Source organism: Erigeron canadensis, chromosome 4 (assembly GCF_010389155.1).
Source record: "Erigeron canadensis isolate Cc75 chromosome 4, C_canadensis_v1, whole genome shotgun sequence".
NCBI lineage: Eukaryota > Viridiplantae > Streptophyta > Magnoliopsida > Asterales > Asteraceae > Erigeron > Erigeron canadensis.
Genome location: NC_057764.1, coordinates 35,574,857 through 35,591,297, shown reverse-complemented (window position 1 = coordinate 35,591,297; position 16,441 = coordinate 35,574,857). Strand labels below are relative to the sequence as shown.

Below are 16,441 nucleotides of genomic sequence, written 5' to 3'. Positions count from 1 at the left end.
AATATACGGAGTACTTAATAATTCAATTAGATAAATTCTTTTGACTTTATAAAGAAAAGCAAAAAAATAAACCCAACCTGCCACGTGGCATCTTATACCCCACTCACCTATCCTGGTCCCACCTCCTCTCACAACTAAACCCCAAATTCGTGTATCTTTCTCTCTCTCATCGCCCATCACTTTTATTTAATTTTCTTCCAAATATCTTCCTTTTTTAGTTTTTCCTCCACAATTTTATAAATTTATTTCTATCTGAAATTGTTTTTTTTATAAAAATTTTAAAACTCTTCATAGTAGTATTATTTATTATACATCATATCCGATAAATCCAATAACAGTAAAAGGTACGTCTAATTTAATTGTATGTGTATATATCTGTATCTGTATGTATATGTATATGATGAATTCAGCTGATTTCGTGTTTTGTGTCTTTTTGTTGTAGCTGCGAATCGATGTCTGGACCACTCGATCGATTTGCAAGGCCTTGTAAGCTCTTTTTTGTTCCTTTTTTTTCATAATTATTTTACTCTATTATTTATGTAATTTTAGTTAATTAGGGTTTCACTGTAGCTAGGTTATAGAATTAATTGGATTAGTATATTCGGATTAGTATAGTTATGTGTTTTTATGTTCTCTATGTGTAAAAAAAGTGATTCGGTATGATGCTTAAGACCTTGATTTACGGATTGAGATACGCCGAGAAATGATGAGTAGAGGGGAAATGCGGAATTCATTTTTGAGTTTCATTGTAGTTTCGAGTCGGTTAGATACTAGTAAACTGAAAGTGTGTGTAAGGGATGGCTAGGACGATGTTTGAATCGATGATCACAAGGTCGTTAGGAGCTAATTGATACCAGTGGACCATGTATTGAAAGAAGTAGGAATATATGGCTGATGTTTTAGGCGTATCTTTTATCATTTTTGTGTGTTGTAGTATATCTTTGGGAATTCATGTGAGAAGGTCTTTTTTTTACTTAAATATACCGGTAAATTAATCACTAACATTTTTAAGCGGCATGAGGGCATTAGGGGTCTTACCATCAAGAGGCTGTGGGTTTACACCTTCTAGTGGATATAGCTTCAGTTGTTAGTTTGGCTGGATATTCGTTTGTTCATAATCATCTTAAATTATTTCCTTTTTGGGGATTTATTACTGCTGCTTTTGTTATTTTTCTTAGTTCTGCTAAATGTGTTATCTGACCAAGCACATCGATGCAGTATGTCATCACATTCACGATTTTTTCTTCCCTGATTGTATACACATTCATTGTGTTGTAAGTTACTGCCTCTAATTGTATTGATAAATAACTCGAATCAATTCAATGAACACTGGTATTAGATGGAAAGTTTGAAATTTTAACTCCCACTCTCCTAAAGGGGTAGGCTTATTGTTTTTTCTGCTGACGCATGGTGAATTTTTGTTAACTTGAAAAGTGAACTTTTGCACCTATAAATTATAGAGTTTGTAATTGCTGTTATCCGAGTTATGGATTTTAAATGATATATGTAAAAGTGGTTGTTACCATTGTAGAATTTGTCCGTGAGGCTTCAAAAATGTGTGTTCTTATGTATTTGGTATATGATAGGCTTTGAGGGGTCGTCAGGCAATGATGAGAGACCTGAGAGAAGAGATAGGTCAGAGCGAAGAGAAAGAAAGTCTGATTTTGAAAATTCAGAGGATGAAAGGAGGACAAGAATTGGCTCACTGAAAAAGAAAGCATTAAATGCATCTAGCAAGTTCAAACATTCTCTCAAGAAAAAGAGCAGTAGAAGAAAAAGTGATGGACGAGTCAGCTCTGTCTCAATTGAGGATATTCGAGATGTTGAAGAATTACGGGCTGTTGATGCATTCCGACAGGCACTTATTTTGGAAGAATTGCTGCCAGAAAAACTTGATGATTATCATATGATGTTGAGGTACCATAGCTTCTGCTTGTATTTTTGGTAATAAGTTTACTATGTACAAAAAGGAAACCATGCGCAGATGAAAGTATATGCTTTTAGACAGAATAATTTGCCTTGCCATATCTAATACCTGTTGTTTTTTTCCTTTTGTTTTGTTTTGGGTTAATCAAAGTAGGCACTCTTGTTTAACCAAATTGAAACCTATGGTAAAAACATAGGTAAAACCATATTTGCAGCTATAGTGATGACCAAATGATTTAACCTTAAATTCCCGGCACCGCACTGCAACATCCTGTAACCTCTTAAGCCTTCTGGTAAACATAGGTGAGGCCACAATTGTCAAGCACACAATAGTACCTAACAAAAACAGATATCTATATTATACCTGCAATATGTGTTTTCTGTATGGACTTCAGCGTGTAGGAATTCATGCCAACTACATTATCAATAAATCATGCTATAACCACTAATAAATTTTTACATTCAAAGATAGCAGTTTCGCTCATTGCAAATGATCTATTCAGTTTTAGTCAGGTGCATTAAGCAATAGGATGTTGTAAGCTCTTTTTTCACAAATTCGAGTCACATGTTATTAATCGTTTTTTAAATTTATATTCATAGTGTCGTGTACTTTCTTGCTATGTGTTAGTATTTCCCGGTGACAAGGTGAATTACCACTTGACTTAAAAACATAGTCTGATGCATCTATACTAGGTTATAATTCAAGTTTCATTTTGCTTTAGGTTTTTGAAAGCAAGGAAATTCGATATTGAAAAGGCAAAGCAAATGTGGGCTGATATGGTTCAATGGAGAAAGGACTTTGGAGCTGATACAATTATTGAGGTGATTATAGTCCGGGATGCATAAAACTTTGCTTACTTTGTCGTAATTTGTTTGTGATCTGACTCTAAACAATGATATCAATTAATGTGGTTTTGCCATCTGTCTAGCAGCAAAACTGATATTGCGTTTCTCAATTTAAACAGGATTTTGAGTTTCAAGAGTTAAGTGAAGTTTTAAAGTATTATCCCCATGGTAATCATGGAGTGGATAAAGAGGGAAGACCTGTCTACATTGAAAGATTAGGGAAAGTTGATGCTAACAAACTTATGCAAGTTACAACCATGGATAGATATATAAAATATCATGTTCGGGAGTTTGAGAAAAGCTTTGCTTTTAAGTTTCCAGCCTGTTCTATTGCTGCAAAGAGGCACATAGATTCGAGCACAACCATTTTGGACGTCCAGGGTGTGGTATGTTTCCCCTTTGGCTATATTTTGATGGACACTGGAACTTTTTCTGTAGTTTTTCTCGGTTATATTATTTCCATTTTTGAATATTTCAGGGACTGAAGAACTTTAGTAAGAGCGCCCGTGAACTTGTTATGCGGCTGCAGAAAATTGATGGCGACAATTATCCTGAAGTAAGATCAGTTGCTTGAAACATGGAAGCTTACCATGCTTTGTTTATCTTTACCATCTATAACTAAATCATTGTTTATTCAGACGCTTCATCAAATGTATATAATCAACGCTGGTCCTGGATTTAGACTGCTCTGGAGTACTGTAAAGTCATTTCTAGATCCCAAAACGGTTGCAAAGATTCATGTATGTTTGACTATTTTTATGCTGTGTTCATATAAATCACTGGTTTACGATATAAGCCTGTTGAAAGTTATCATTATATGTTTATATAATTATATCTAACATTTTTCTTTTGTTCTTTCTTTAGGTTCTTGGTTGCAAGTACCAAAACAAATTGCTTGAGCTAATTGATGCCAGGTAATTCTCTCTTCATGTTATTTTAAGCCCTGGTCTATGATGTCTGCATATTGGTTATGCTTCTAATTCATGAGTAATATATATTTTAAATAGTGAAGACTGAAAGTAACACTTCGTGCAGTGAGTTGCCAGAATTCTTAGGTGGCTCCTGTACATGTGCAGATCAAGGAGGTTGTCTATTATCTGATAAAGGACCTTGGAATAATCCTGAAATCTTGAAGGTTATCTTTGCTTGCATCACATATAAAGTTACGATGTTATGTTATTGCTAGTTTTGTCTTTATTGTATAACTGAATAAACTGTTAATGGACTCTATGCTGCAGTTGGCTGTTAACAGTGAAGCACGACGTGCTAGGCAGGTGGTTAAAGTTTTAAATAGTGAGGGAAAAATTGTTGCATATGCTAAGCCTCAGCTTCCGGTGGTAGGAAGTCCAAACTCTTGTAATCTAATACTTCATTGCTGCTCAACCTATTGGCCCCATTAACTGCTTGAAAAATTTACGTTCTTATTCTTCTGAGCAGTTAAGAAGCAGCGATACATCTGCTGAATCAGGATCTGAAGCTGATGACATTGCATCCCCCAAAGCAATGAGGAGTTATTCACATCTTAGGTTGACTCCTGTTCGTGAAGAAGTGAGTATTGACCCTTTTTTCTTCCTTTGATCACTCTTTTATCCTGTAAAAGTTACACTGTGGGTCCTTAAAGAATATATTGAAATTAGATCGTTCCATGACCAATTACTGTTCCGTGTCAGAAAAGATTGACCTGATTGATACAATATCATTATATTAAGTACTTGCTTTGAGTGAACCTCCAACGCGCTACTTATCTAATCTTTTACAGAATTGGTCTCCTTTTGAGTGTACAAGGATATGTGGAGCTCAGCATGATTGAGATAGCAATAAGCAAACATTCTTTTACTTGATCTAATGTAACACAAAACTAAACTTGAACCTACTAAAATAAACTTAAATGTTACGTACATATAACTGAGAAATCAATTATTTATATCTTTTGCTTTTTGCCTCGTATCATCTTTTAATAAATATTATGACCTAAAAGTATATACCTAGCATTCTAGCTTTACTGATTTCTGAAAAGTTAGCGGCCCTATGTGGTTTTTAGTTTTGGTTGGTTTAATAATTGAGTATGGATTATCGTTGTTCATAACACCATATTATTGTAAAGCAATTATCTAAGTTATGTGTTGGGTTTAGGCCAAGACGGGAGCTACAAGCTATGCTGGTCAATTTTCAGTATATGATGAGTATGTTCCCATGGTTGATAAAGCTGTTGATTCTGGATGGAAGAAACAACCTTCAACTCCAAAGCCTTATGACCTCAGAGGTCAGTAATATGTGCTTTCAGATGTGTCGAACTGGTGGTCTAGTCAATTTGGGTAATGAGTTGAAACAGGTTGGGTCAACGCAGAACATATTTTCTACAAATTATAAATCTTCGATAAATCCTTAGTGTGTTCAGTATGATCACAAATGTTATAATATTTCACTAAGGACACACTTTGGGTGACTTTCTTCTCATTTCCGATTAAGTTACTTTTAGAAAATTTCCTCGTTGGACCCATTAGAGATTAAGTCATAAAACAGTATCCAATTAAATCTATCCTTTGGTAACTGACTTGAAATTGCCATTTCCAGATTAGTGTAATATTAATTCTGGCACAAGAGATTAATGTGATTCCAAATGTTGGTACAGCGACACTTATTGAACCTACTGCTCAGAAGGGACCGGAAAAACTCCATTCTCAGATATGGCTGATGCTTGTGGCCTTCTTCATGACCGTATTCACCCTTTTTAATTCAGCCATGAGCCGTGTAACTAAAAAGCTTCCTGATTCACCCTCGGAGGATACCCAAAATGCACAGGAATTCTCCTTTGAAGCAGTAAACAAGGAAGAATTTCGGCCCCCATCACCTACACCATCCTTTAAGGAGGCTGAAATTCTTAATTCTGTTTTGAAAAGATTATGTGAACTTGAAGAGAAGGTTGATACACTCAATGCTAAGCCATCAACGATGCCATATGAGAAAGAGGAATTGCTAAATGCTGCTGTTTGCCGTGTTGATGCTTTAGAAGCAGAACTTATTGCTACTAAAAAGGTAAACATCCACTCTGTAGATTTGAAAGATTAGAATATGATTTAGTTTAGTTTTATAGCATTCTTTTTTATTGTCTATTTGTCTACACACAACATAAGGCAGTTCTTCATGATAACCATCTTATTGTAGTAGAACATTGTATGATCAAGGCTTCACACACTGTATACAGCTACAAGTCTATAACACAAAATTGCATCATGTTCTATTTTTTTTTTTTTTTCTTTTTTCAAGGTCTAACATTATCTAATAAGCTCTTCAATAAGGACAAACGTATCTTGTAGTCCAAAGTTAAAGTAATTAATAACTATATGATACTGATAATGGGACACATTGAAGTTTGAATCTCTAGGAAAGGAGATGTTGCAGTTTTCACACGATTGAGGAGTTGGTGACCGAACTTTCATAGCGTGACACATACTGAATACACATAGGAACCATAACGTTAAATATGATCTGTATGAGGCTCAACCAGTTTCCCGTGTGTATCGTCTATAAACGCTATAAATTAACAAATTTACAATCAATAATTTTAGCTATCATAACCGGTTTTGTACTTAAAACTCTGTGGTTGAATTCATAAAGTTGGTAGAGTTCCAGATAATAAAAAGCAGCTACATATCCATCACTCTATGTGTCATTAGAGGACTTTTCAACCCAATATATTGCTCTTTATTGGTGTGGCCATCTTTTGACTGGATTGGTGGCAACTTGGCAAGTACTTTGTGACTTGTGTAGTTATATGTATTACAATTGATATAATGGGCAGGTTGGGTTGGTTGAGTATTTGTCAAATACGGGTTCAAGCCAAAACAATACCTGAAACACTGTTAGAGAATTTGTACTACAGTATTGTATGATTGCAAAGATGTGTTCTCTTTTTTAAATAGAATGATGTTGGGGTTTTTTTTGCTAGGCAGTCAATTAAGGCAACCTTTTGATTTGACTGGAATCAATCTAAGCTAATTATGTCGATTTGACCCATTAGAGATAAACCATAGCTCGAAATAAATGATTCAAATTGCCACCGCTATTGTTTGCTAATCTGACAGAACCACAACGTTTTGTGCAGGCTCTGCATGAAGCTTTGATGAGGCAAGAGGAATTACTTGCATACATTGACAGTCAAGAGGAGAAAAAGTTCAGGGTGAGTTGAAACTAATATGATTGTTTAATTGTTTAGTATAGTTTTCTTGATAGTTGATGCTATTTATTGCTTTGTCTTTGCAGAAGAAAAAATCTTGCTGGTGAAGAGTTAACAGTAACGGATGTAAGGATGTATACTCAAATTTTTTTTTTTTTTTTTTCTCTCATTTTTTTTTTTTGAAAATACTGTATACAAGCATGTTAACATTTCTGCGGACCAGTTGTACTAAGTTTCTAACTCTGTTGACTTTGAGAGTGACACTATAATATTAAGTTTTCTGTGATGGTTTTGAACAAGCTTTTGGCAATATTCCCTCTCCCTGGCTTTTAGTAAAATGGTCAAATTAAATGTACTATTTTGGACCAGCCTGAGATTTGTTTGGGATTGCTTGACACAATGACTCCACAAGTTTTTGGTTGAACGATTAGCGATGTACTGATCCTACCAAACCTTATAGTCTGATGGTTACACTTTTGGTGTGGACAGTTGTTGGGACTAGGTTCCTTTTAGCTTTGGGTCTTGACAGTTTGCTTGTGTCACACCCCGTTTCATCTTTCCTGGTCCATGACTTAAGATCACAGCTAAATTTCTATATGGATTGCAGAAGTTAAAGTTTAAAGACAAATCATATATGCAATGCAAGAGTCCCTCTTAAAACTGCATTACTAACATAAAACATGGACGCAACTTCATGCTTTTAAAAACTATATTTAATATTTTTTTTCATGGTTTGAAGGTCAGATTGACATATGTACAACTCATATCTTTCTTAAAGGACAATAGCTTTCGTGCGATTTGCTTCAGAATGGCACACACTTCAGTTGTTTCACAAACAACATATCCTCATGTGTAATCAATCAAAAATCTGTTTATATCATCCGCATTATCATACGGTTCCAAAACTAGATGAACTTGCTTGGATTTAAATCCTTTGTGGTATCACAAACAGCCTTTTTTTTTGGAAATGTAATAAACTCATACATCATTAATCTCTATGAACACCACCCCCCCGGGACATAGCAGGATTTGAATCCCAGTCTCCGACTGAAAAGGGGAAATTAGCTTTGCCCCACTAATAGACTACCTAAGTTTCAATTCAAAAGGCCCTACTTAGTTTCACAAACCTTTGTCGTTGTCAGTCAACTAAGTAGGGCCCGAGTCCCTCTGTGAATCCGTATATTTGAGGAGCATGCCGCAACAAAAGGATGACCCCTTATGCTTTCATTCTTTCCAGAAGGGAAAAAAAGGAATACTCCCATCATAATGAACCTTTCCTGGGTCAAAACCCCTCATACCTCCACATTAGTCTCCACGTCAATTGATAGGCCTAATAGTCTAATAAAATACACAATACCAAGAGACGTGACACAAATATTAGTTTTCATCAACGTTAGGTATCTGCAATAATGAAGGGTGTTTTGTCCTTTTCAGTTTTTACCAGCCACATTTAGCCTTATAAAGTAGATGTTCACTAGCTTTATGTATTTCTTTTTGTGAAAGTGTGTAACTTGAAGGTATCCTACGAAACCAGTAGATTTATATAGTGTACAATATTTACGAGACAAACTTAATTTTAATCAGAACGATTAACATATCAACTAGTACTTAATTACACTACTTATACTACAAGTTAATTGTCCTTTCTTTTGGTATGTTTCAAATTGTCCATTTACAATTTTAGCAATAAAAAAATCATTTACAAATTCCAGATTGGTACGCTTTTCATGCCCTTTTTTTTGTTCTTTCTATTAGCATTAAATGGTAAATATTAAAATATTTATTGTACTTTCTTAGTTATTTAAACTACGTGATCTAGGAAGGAGCCAACTTGTAAATTTGATTAATTAATAGAATACCTTCTAGCAGTAACCTTTGAATTATTCATGAACAATCGAACATAAAAGAAATTGGAAGATAAAGGTCAAGGGCAAACTTTTATTAAGTGAATAGTTAAAGAGTTGCTACATGAGGTGACCAGTTAAGTCATCTAGACTTAGAGATTTTATGCACATAGCAACTTTTTTTTTTTTTGTTTCCTTAGCGAGTATTATGTGGTATATTATTTGGTGCATATATATGCAGTTCAAAAAACAAAGAACTTCCTCTTCCTTCTTCTCTTTTGCTTCTCTAGGTACGCCATGAGCTCTTTTTGTTGAGTAAGAGAATCATTAAGAGCCTGCATTATCAGAGCAAGAAAGGTTAAAAAGTAGTCATCAGCTCAAAAAGTTTAGCTTCAAATCAGCAAGTGGTCCGTCTGCACTGTTTATTTTTACTGCATCGTATGAACAAACGGTCACGGTCATCATGTATAATATCTAATATATCAGACCCTAAGTTATATTTTCATCTTTTTTTGCTGGTAGTATGAGTTTAGCTGATTGTGTAAGATATATTTGCTATAAATGACAACCGATACAGGCGAACTCTTAAATTACATAGATAGCAAGTCTTTCTTATACCATGTGCTTGATTTTTAGTCCCAGCAATTTGGTAGGCGTCACCTTACTAGTTGTCAGACAATAAATGATTAGAGTTGGCTTTGTTAGGCCGTTTATATGGAACTTGGTCCATTCGGTTCGCATTTTATCGGTGACGGGTCAAAAGTATTTAATGGTGAACTCCATCTGTTATGACTATAAACAACATGCTTGTTTTGGTATTCAGATGAGCACAAGAATCTTAAAGAGTTAAAGGTACCTTCTTGGTAGCAGCAAGCTCTGTTTCCAAGGTGCTAAGACGACTCAAAACGTTATTAAGCATCTCTTCTTTGTCAGGGGACAGCTCGGATGGTCGACTGTTTAGGACAATCACCTTTTCCTCCAAGTCCGCTAAACGGTTCATCAAGGTTAGGTACTCGGTGGTGGAGATTGTGGATGCTTGCTTCTTCTTTTTAAGAATATTAGCTTCTAAAAAACCAGTGGAATAAAGAGTGGCATTTGTAAGCTTTCTGGGCATACTACTGGTCACACGAAGCACAGTCATAACTCCCATCATCAAGGCCATAAAGAATGTTAGCAGGCGGTTGACTAGCTTACTAGAACAAACTTGCTTACAAGCATCAGTATCTATATTTACAAAAAAAAAAACACCATAAATATATATATTTAGCACTTAATGTTCTTTTAGGCGGTTTCAAATGAGTTAAAAGCTATACTCGTTCTCGTTGTTCAGTTAAATTAACGATTTCCATAAAAGTTTTGACCAATAAAGTTTCAAATAAGAAACCAAGTACTCTAACATGATAAGCAAATGGGCACTTTTTAGTTAACTTTGAACATATAAATTGCACTTCGGTCAAGCATGTAAAAAGGGTAATTGGATGGGAATCCCCTGATCCCATGTACCATTTGATACCCACTAATCCCCCAGCCAAGCTAGTATCCAGGTGATTTTCAACCACTTAATACTCTCCTGATTATCTTGAGTTTGCCTTTGTCAAGACTCGAACCCAGGATCTCCCTTGGAAAGTGGCGGCTGGTGGCCACTGGGCTATTACCCAGTGGTTCCTTCTGACAAGCATGTAGTGATCTTATTGACATCAAATTTTGTACCTTTGCTAACGAGAAGCTTCTGCTCTGATTTACAAGAAGTTGCATCGACAGCCTTGTCAATCATGGGCTCATTTGCGCTAGGATTGTTATTGTTCGTTGGATCCTAAAATCATTTCCAAACAAAATAAAATTTAGGATCCCTTTGGCCTTATAAACTCTATGCACATGATTTGAAAATAACGCTGATGTAACTTACGTCTTCACGAAGAGGAGGTAGTTGTGCCTGCTTGATGTGCTCCTTCTGCTTTTTGGAAGATTCATCATCCAACTTGAAAGAAGCCTGCTTAGTATCATTCTTAAGTACATGAGAAGAGTCATCATGTACCTAAACTTACAGATCTCCTATTTTTTCAAAGCTGCTTACTATTTGAGGTAACTATATATGGCAAGATAGGCGGGCTTGGTAACAATATGATCACATTTGCAATGATATGGATGTACATGTTGGACAGACACATGGGGTTGACCAGCAAGCTTGTTTTTTTTTTTTTTTATAAATCTTTATACAGACTTAATGCGTCAATTATGATTACAAAAAAAGACATCACTACAGTAAAAATTTGATCTTTGAATAAGACAAGCTAAGAAGTTGATCCATTCAGCCTGTTTGATCCATCTGACCATTTCCCTTCTAGCTAAATTTTTGATTGACCTGTTTAAAATCAACTAACGCTATCCATACCAAGACATTTATAAGTAAAGGGTGTGCAATTGCCACCTCTCGTTACAACGGAAACAATGAAAAGAAAAGATATTTTATTTTTCAGAAGTTACAGAATATGTTTGATGTTAAACCCTTTTATAAAGCATGTTTGTCACAGTGGATACCTTGTTAGCAGACTGATCCTCAGAAATGATCTTCTCTTCTGGAACTGCATGCTTCGAACATATGTGTTCACCGTCATGGACCATCTGCAACACAATTTACCAGTCATATATGTGTACAGATAACTATAGGATTCAAAAGGAGAAAGTCTCAAACTAATATGAATGATAACCTTCATGATATCTGGATCTTGCCATGGACCTCTATCAGAGCGCATGCAACCACCTTTATCTGTACAGGTGCAAGTACCACCCAAGAATTCTGGAAGTTCACTGCCAATGTACAAGATAATGAATATAATATAGAAAATTAGAAACTGTACGAGTAATTAATAAAAGGCTACTACATATAAATACATGGGTTTTTGCCCTGGAAATTTTTCGGAAAGCTACCTGGCATCGATCATTTCCAAAAGCTTGCTCTGGTATTTATTGCCCAAAACCTAGTCAACAATTTCCTTCACTTTACATGAGTTCAAACAGATTAAATTATCTTGAGGTCAAAAGATTGGTACAACGAGATGTGGCAATATGGGCGGGTTAGGCGGTTTGGGTAACATGTCCAAATGGGTGTCTTTCGTACATGTCAGTTGTATTAGGTAACTTAGGTTATACTGACCTGAGATTCTATTAGTCCATAAGCTTAAAAAAACTAAAAGGTGTCTCATATAGTATTAGAAACTTATTGTTCTTTCTGTATTTATCTGATTTAAAAAAAATGGTTTAAAAGGTCTAAGGCAATAAAATTCAATGTGTGCCACTTTCGACCTTTTTGATCTGTCTCCTTCTAAGCTCATTTGTAGCTTTTTATCAGTTTGGAATAAACATAACCCGCAACAACCCATTCAGAATTATACTGTTTCAAATGGTCAGATCTAGTATAAACTTACATGAATCTTGGCTGTAGTCTTTGGGTCAAGAAAAGATTTCACTGTGTTCCACAAAATCCTAAAGCCAGATCCAGCATTGATAATGTACATGCAACACAGAGTCTATATGGAACAGAAAAAACAAAATAAAACAAATAGGCGAACGGATTATCAATAAGCACAAAACCCATAACAAGTTCAACAAGAAACTTCTCTACCATCAAGTATTAACTAAAGATTGTACCTCAGGATAGTTGTTACCATCTATACTCTGGAGACTTTGGATAAGCTCCCTAGCAGCTTTGTTCATGCTTTTTAGTCCCTGATTCATTACCATGCAACTGATTTGATTACCTTATCAGATCCCAATGAGCTAGAACAGCATGTATATGTGGTTATGAAATTATCCAACCTGTAGACTTACCACTCCATGTACATCAAGAATAGTGGTGCTTTGATCAACATGTTTTTTAGCAGCAATTGAGCAGGCCGGAAACTTATCACTAAAGGTCCTTTCAAACTCCATTACGTGATACTTGATATAACGCTCAAGGGTTGTAGCTTGCAAAAGCTTGGTAGCATCAACCTGACCAAGTCTCTCAATGTATACTGGTCTTCCATCCTTATCAACCCCATGATGTCCATGTGGATAATACTCGATGACACTTTCCTTTTCTTCAAAATCAAAATCCTATACAAATATGTGAAATGGAACTTTAAAGAAGCTCATAAAAATGGGGTATGACCATTTCGACATGTAATCCCGAAAGTACCTCCATGATGGTATCTGCACCAAAATCTTTCCTCCACTGGAGCATATCAGCCCACATTTGTTTGGTCTTCTCAATATCAAATTTCCTGGCCTTTAAAAATCTGTAGTGTCATGTCAAAGTTGAAGGAAAAACATTGTAAGGTCACCCGTAGTGCACTGAAAGTACCAGTTAGAAATTGTTTTGATGCTTTCCAATACTGTACTAGGAAGAAATAAATAATGCAGTAAATGGGGCAATGTGAGATTGCCAGCCCATATATATGAACATGGATCATTTTGGGGTGAATTTCTATTGGAAATGAATCAAACATGTCAAATATAAAAATGTAAGTAAAAATGAAACGAGTTATATGGGTCGAAGGAATCAGAGTAGCCTAAAGTGTATCCAAGTGCTTACAATGTGCTATATCTATACTAGATCATAAAAGCATTTGAACTTGTAAAAATTTAAAAAAGTACAAATGTACTACTATATTACCCTTTCATCTTTATCCTTTCTATATCCGTTCTATCTAGTCGTTTCTGTCTTTAAGTATGCAAACAACAAACGATAAACCAAAGTTTTATATACCCATGTGTTAAACAATTCAAAGCCGGCGGTAAGCACCATCAACACTAACTGCATGTACTAATTGAAGTTTACGAATGTTGCAGGGACCACATAGTTGTCTAACACGACATGTTCATTGACCCTGGTGTATTGCACAGGCATCATGCTAGTTATAGCTGACAGTTATATTACAATTATAAAAATCATTTTATGTACATTAGTAGATTTACAATATTCATTAAAAACGGATGAAAAAGTGTAGGCAGGTCAGCCCAACCCAACCCATTTAGACCCGCACATATTACCTACTCATCTTGACCTCTTACCTGATCTGCCCATTTCGTATCCTTAGTAGTACACCAAAAATGATTGAAAAGAGATTATAGAAAATCGAATAACCTTAACATGGTATGATAATCATCATGCTTTTCGGGTAGTAGTTCCTCCAAGATCAAAGCTTGACGTAAAGCATCAACTGCCTTCAATTCCTCTGCATCATGGATATCTTCAACAACAGACATGACTCTGCTGTTCCTCCTTCCCTTCTTGGTGAGCGATCTGAACTTCTTAGAGGCACTGATTGCCTTCTGCTTAAAAGAATGGCGCTTAGACTTCTTTTCGTCATCAGTGCTTTCTAGGTCCTGTTTCTCCATACCTGTTCATAAGAAAATGTTACTTAAATTGATTGAAGCTTTTAATTTTAATTTTTTTAGCTTATATGAATAAGATCGACTGTTGTAATCAAACTTGACCATATGTTTTTATCAACTTAGTTTTGGTACACCTTAAAGTTGAATGATCAAAGTTCCTTCTTGCATATGACACTTGAAAAGTTCATGATTCTATTTACTTTAGCCAAGTGAATGTTATTAGCTGCATATTAATCACATAGTAAGTCTATACATGGTTAACAAACCTTAAATATGCAATCATGTTCTAAGGATAATCTATTCTTCTTGCTCATTTTACCAAAACTGGTGTTTTTTTCTTCCACCGAGAAAGAATGTTAAAAACATAAATTGGTTTTCCATGTCTAACAATTTCAGTCAAACTGCCAACATGTCTTTTATCTGTTTAATGACTGGTTTCATGATCTATTTTCTGTTGGAAGTTGAATTTACAACCACTTGGTTGATACCTTATTGACATCTTGGAGACTGCTAAAATGACGACATGTTGGCGCTTTTTAATGCTCATCCTAAATTGTAAAGGAACGCCATAATAGGTGGTAAAGTAAAGATAGAGCTAAGGTGATAGTTGGTGGAGAAGTATTAGAATTTTTGGGGTAAAATGAACAATATAGTATGAAACTTGCATAAAACGTCACAACATTTTCTTGTATGTTTGTTCTACATGTTTCAGTGGTTATAAAAAACAATAAAATCTGAATTCTAGTTAAAGTTCTCATGCGAAAGGCAAACAAAAAATCAATAGTTGGTGCCAAAAAGAAAGAAACTTGGGCAAAAACATACTTGATCGAATTGGCCGGTCAAGAGGTCCGTGCATTTCGTCACCTGCGGTAACTTGTAAGCTTGATTGTGGTGCCGAATTTAGGGTCATTGTCAAATGCCTACACCTGTAACCAAACACATGTTAAAATTGAGAAATTAAACAAATGATTTTCAAAATCAAGTTCTAAAAGGAAAAAGCCCATACCAGTGCTTTTACATAGGCGTGCATGCTGCATGATCCAATTTCGGCACATCCATAAACAAACAAAGATGATATCCATTAGTATCGTAATTATTAAAGGTTTTGCTTAATGAATCAATTTTCAACAGCAACAATCATCCAATTTCTTATGAACATCAATCATCCTCGCATCAAATGCTAAAGAAGCATTTACGTGTGCATACCCTAAAATAAAATCATGGAGGATCAAGGCATTACCTTTGACAAATAAAATTTGCAGGACCTTTTGGACAGGAGAAGAGGATGGTGCTTTAAAAAATTTTTTATCATTTCATTTGCCCATAAAAAAAAAATGCACGAATTTTGAAAACCATCCATTCAATATTGAGTGAGTTTTTTTGGAATATTTACATTGGTTTGACCAAGTCCATAGTTGTCAACTCGTGACTCGACTAGTTTTGTGAAATTTTAAATCGTGACTTGTATCGTAAGAATCATATAATAATATTATATAGCAAAAATATATAATATTATGTAGGAGTCTAACAATTCTTATAATATATTAATAACCATTTCTGTCTACATTGAAGGATATAGATAAAAATATATACAGGGGCTCAAAATCTTTCTAAGACAATCTCTCGTTTGTTCATGGCGAAATTGAGTATCATTTATATTAATATTGATTAGCACGTTACCCGCGCAATGCGGCGGTGGTCGTGACAATGCCGTTGTAGTGGGGGCCGAGTGTTGGTGATGGAGACGACATCGAGTGGTGTAGATAATTGATGTAAATGGTTAATGAAAATATACTAAAGAATAAATGATTGGTAGTGTAAATTAATCATTAATGTTATGGGTAATGTATGTTAAAATATTTTAAGAGGTGTTAAGTGAAAATATTACATATTTCCATAAATAAAAAGGACTATTTCTTTTATAATAAAAGTATAAATACTGAGTTATTGACACATTAAGGGAGAGACAAAATAATTGTAATGCAGGCCAGAAAGGGTTAAAATTGAGAATTTGTGTACTTAACTAACTTGCTTTCTCAATGCCTTAAAATCCTGTTTTCACATTGGTGACTTGTACATCAAAACTCAAAAACTATGCTTTATTTCAAATATAAAAGTACTTATCTTTCATAATATATTTTCATACAAAATGTGACGTTCAACATCATATAATAGGGCTATATATGTGAGTTATAACATTTTCTATCGACACTAATTTATGCTTTCCAAGTAAATTTATTGAACGACAAAACAAAATTAATATAAGGCTATC

At 34.9% G+C, this 16,441-nt stretch overlaps 2 protein-coding genes across 2 annotated transcripts; one reads left to right on the top strand and one right to left on the bottom strand.

Annotated features, from left to right (window-relative positions):
* The first annotated feature begins 237 nt into the window (after window positions 1–237).
* Window positions 238–7,248, top strand: LOC122594887 (phosphatidylinositol/phosphatidylcholine transfer protein SFH8-like). The gene is made up of 15 exons (XM_043767186.1): window positions 238–344; window positions 443–486; window positions 1,587–1,917; window positions 2,649–2,748; window positions 2,892–3,158; window positions 3,251–3,328; window positions 3,411–3,512; window positions 3,637–3,686; window positions 3,808–3,907; window positions 4,011–4,109; window positions 4,210–4,320; window positions 4,906–5,035; window positions 5,405–5,808; window positions 6,878–6,952; window positions 7,036–7,248. Exons 2-15 carry the CDS (start codon window positions 453–455, stop codon window positions 7,054–7,056), a joined length of 1,902 nt encoding a protein of 633 aa, XP_043623121.1. The 5' UTR covers window positions 238–344; window positions 443–452; the 3' UTR covers window positions 7,057–7,248.
* Window positions 7,249–8,930: 1,682 nt separating this feature from the next.
* Window positions 8,931–15,486, bottom strand: LOC122594888 (phosphatidylinositol/phosphatidylcholine transfer protein SFH12-like). Its single transcript, XM_043767187.1, has 15 exons — window positions 15,410–15,486; window positions 15,176–15,200; window positions 14,992–15,095; window positions 13,919–14,174; window positions 12,971–13,070; window positions 12,622–12,888; window positions 12,442–12,519; window positions 12,219–12,320; window positions 11,722–11,771; window positions 11,502–11,601; window positions 11,332–11,415; window positions 10,700–10,783; window positions 10,504–10,606; window positions 9,650–10,017; window positions 8,931–9,128 (listed from the first exon to the last, which is right to left on the bottom strand). Exons 3-15 carry the CDS (start codon window positions 15,077–15,079, stop codon window positions 9,036–9,038), a joined length of 1,773 nt encoding a protein of 590 aa, XP_043623122.1. The 5' UTR covers window positions 15,080–15,095; window positions 15,176–15,200; window positions 15,410–15,486; the 3' UTR covers window positions 8,931–9,035.
* Between the last annotated feature and the right edge of the window lie 955 nt (window positions 15,487–16,441).

What these genes read in the sequence shown, in the direction of transcription:
- LOC122594888 (XM_043767187.1), bottom strand. Translation starts at nt 15,079, where the DNA reads ATGACCCTAAATTCGGCACCACAATCAAGCTTACAAGTTACCGCAGGT. An exon ending in GATTATCATACCATGTTAAG is followed by an intron (nt 13,071 to 13,918) that starts GTTATTCGATTT and finishes ATGACACTACAG; the next exon opens with ATTTTTAAAGGCCAGGAAAT. An exon ending in GAAGCTTCTCGTTAGCAAAG is followed by an intron (nt 10,018 to 10,503) that starts GTACAAAATTTG and finishes TTGTAAATATAG; the next exon opens with ATACTGATGCTTGTAAGCAA.
- LOC122594887 (XM_043767186.1), top strand. Translation starts at nt 453, where the DNA reads ATGTCTGGACCACTCGATCGATTTGCAAGGCCTT. An exon ending in GATTATCATATGATGTTGAG is followed by an intron (nt 1,918 to 2,648) that starts GTACCATAGCTT and finishes ATTTTGCTTTAG; the next exon opens with GTTTTTGAAAGCAAGGAAAT. An exon ending in CTTGAGCTAATTGATGCCAG is followed by an intron (nt 3,687 to 3,807) that starts GTAATTCTCTCT and finishes CACTTCGTGCAG; the next exon opens with TGAGTTGCCAGAATTCTTAG.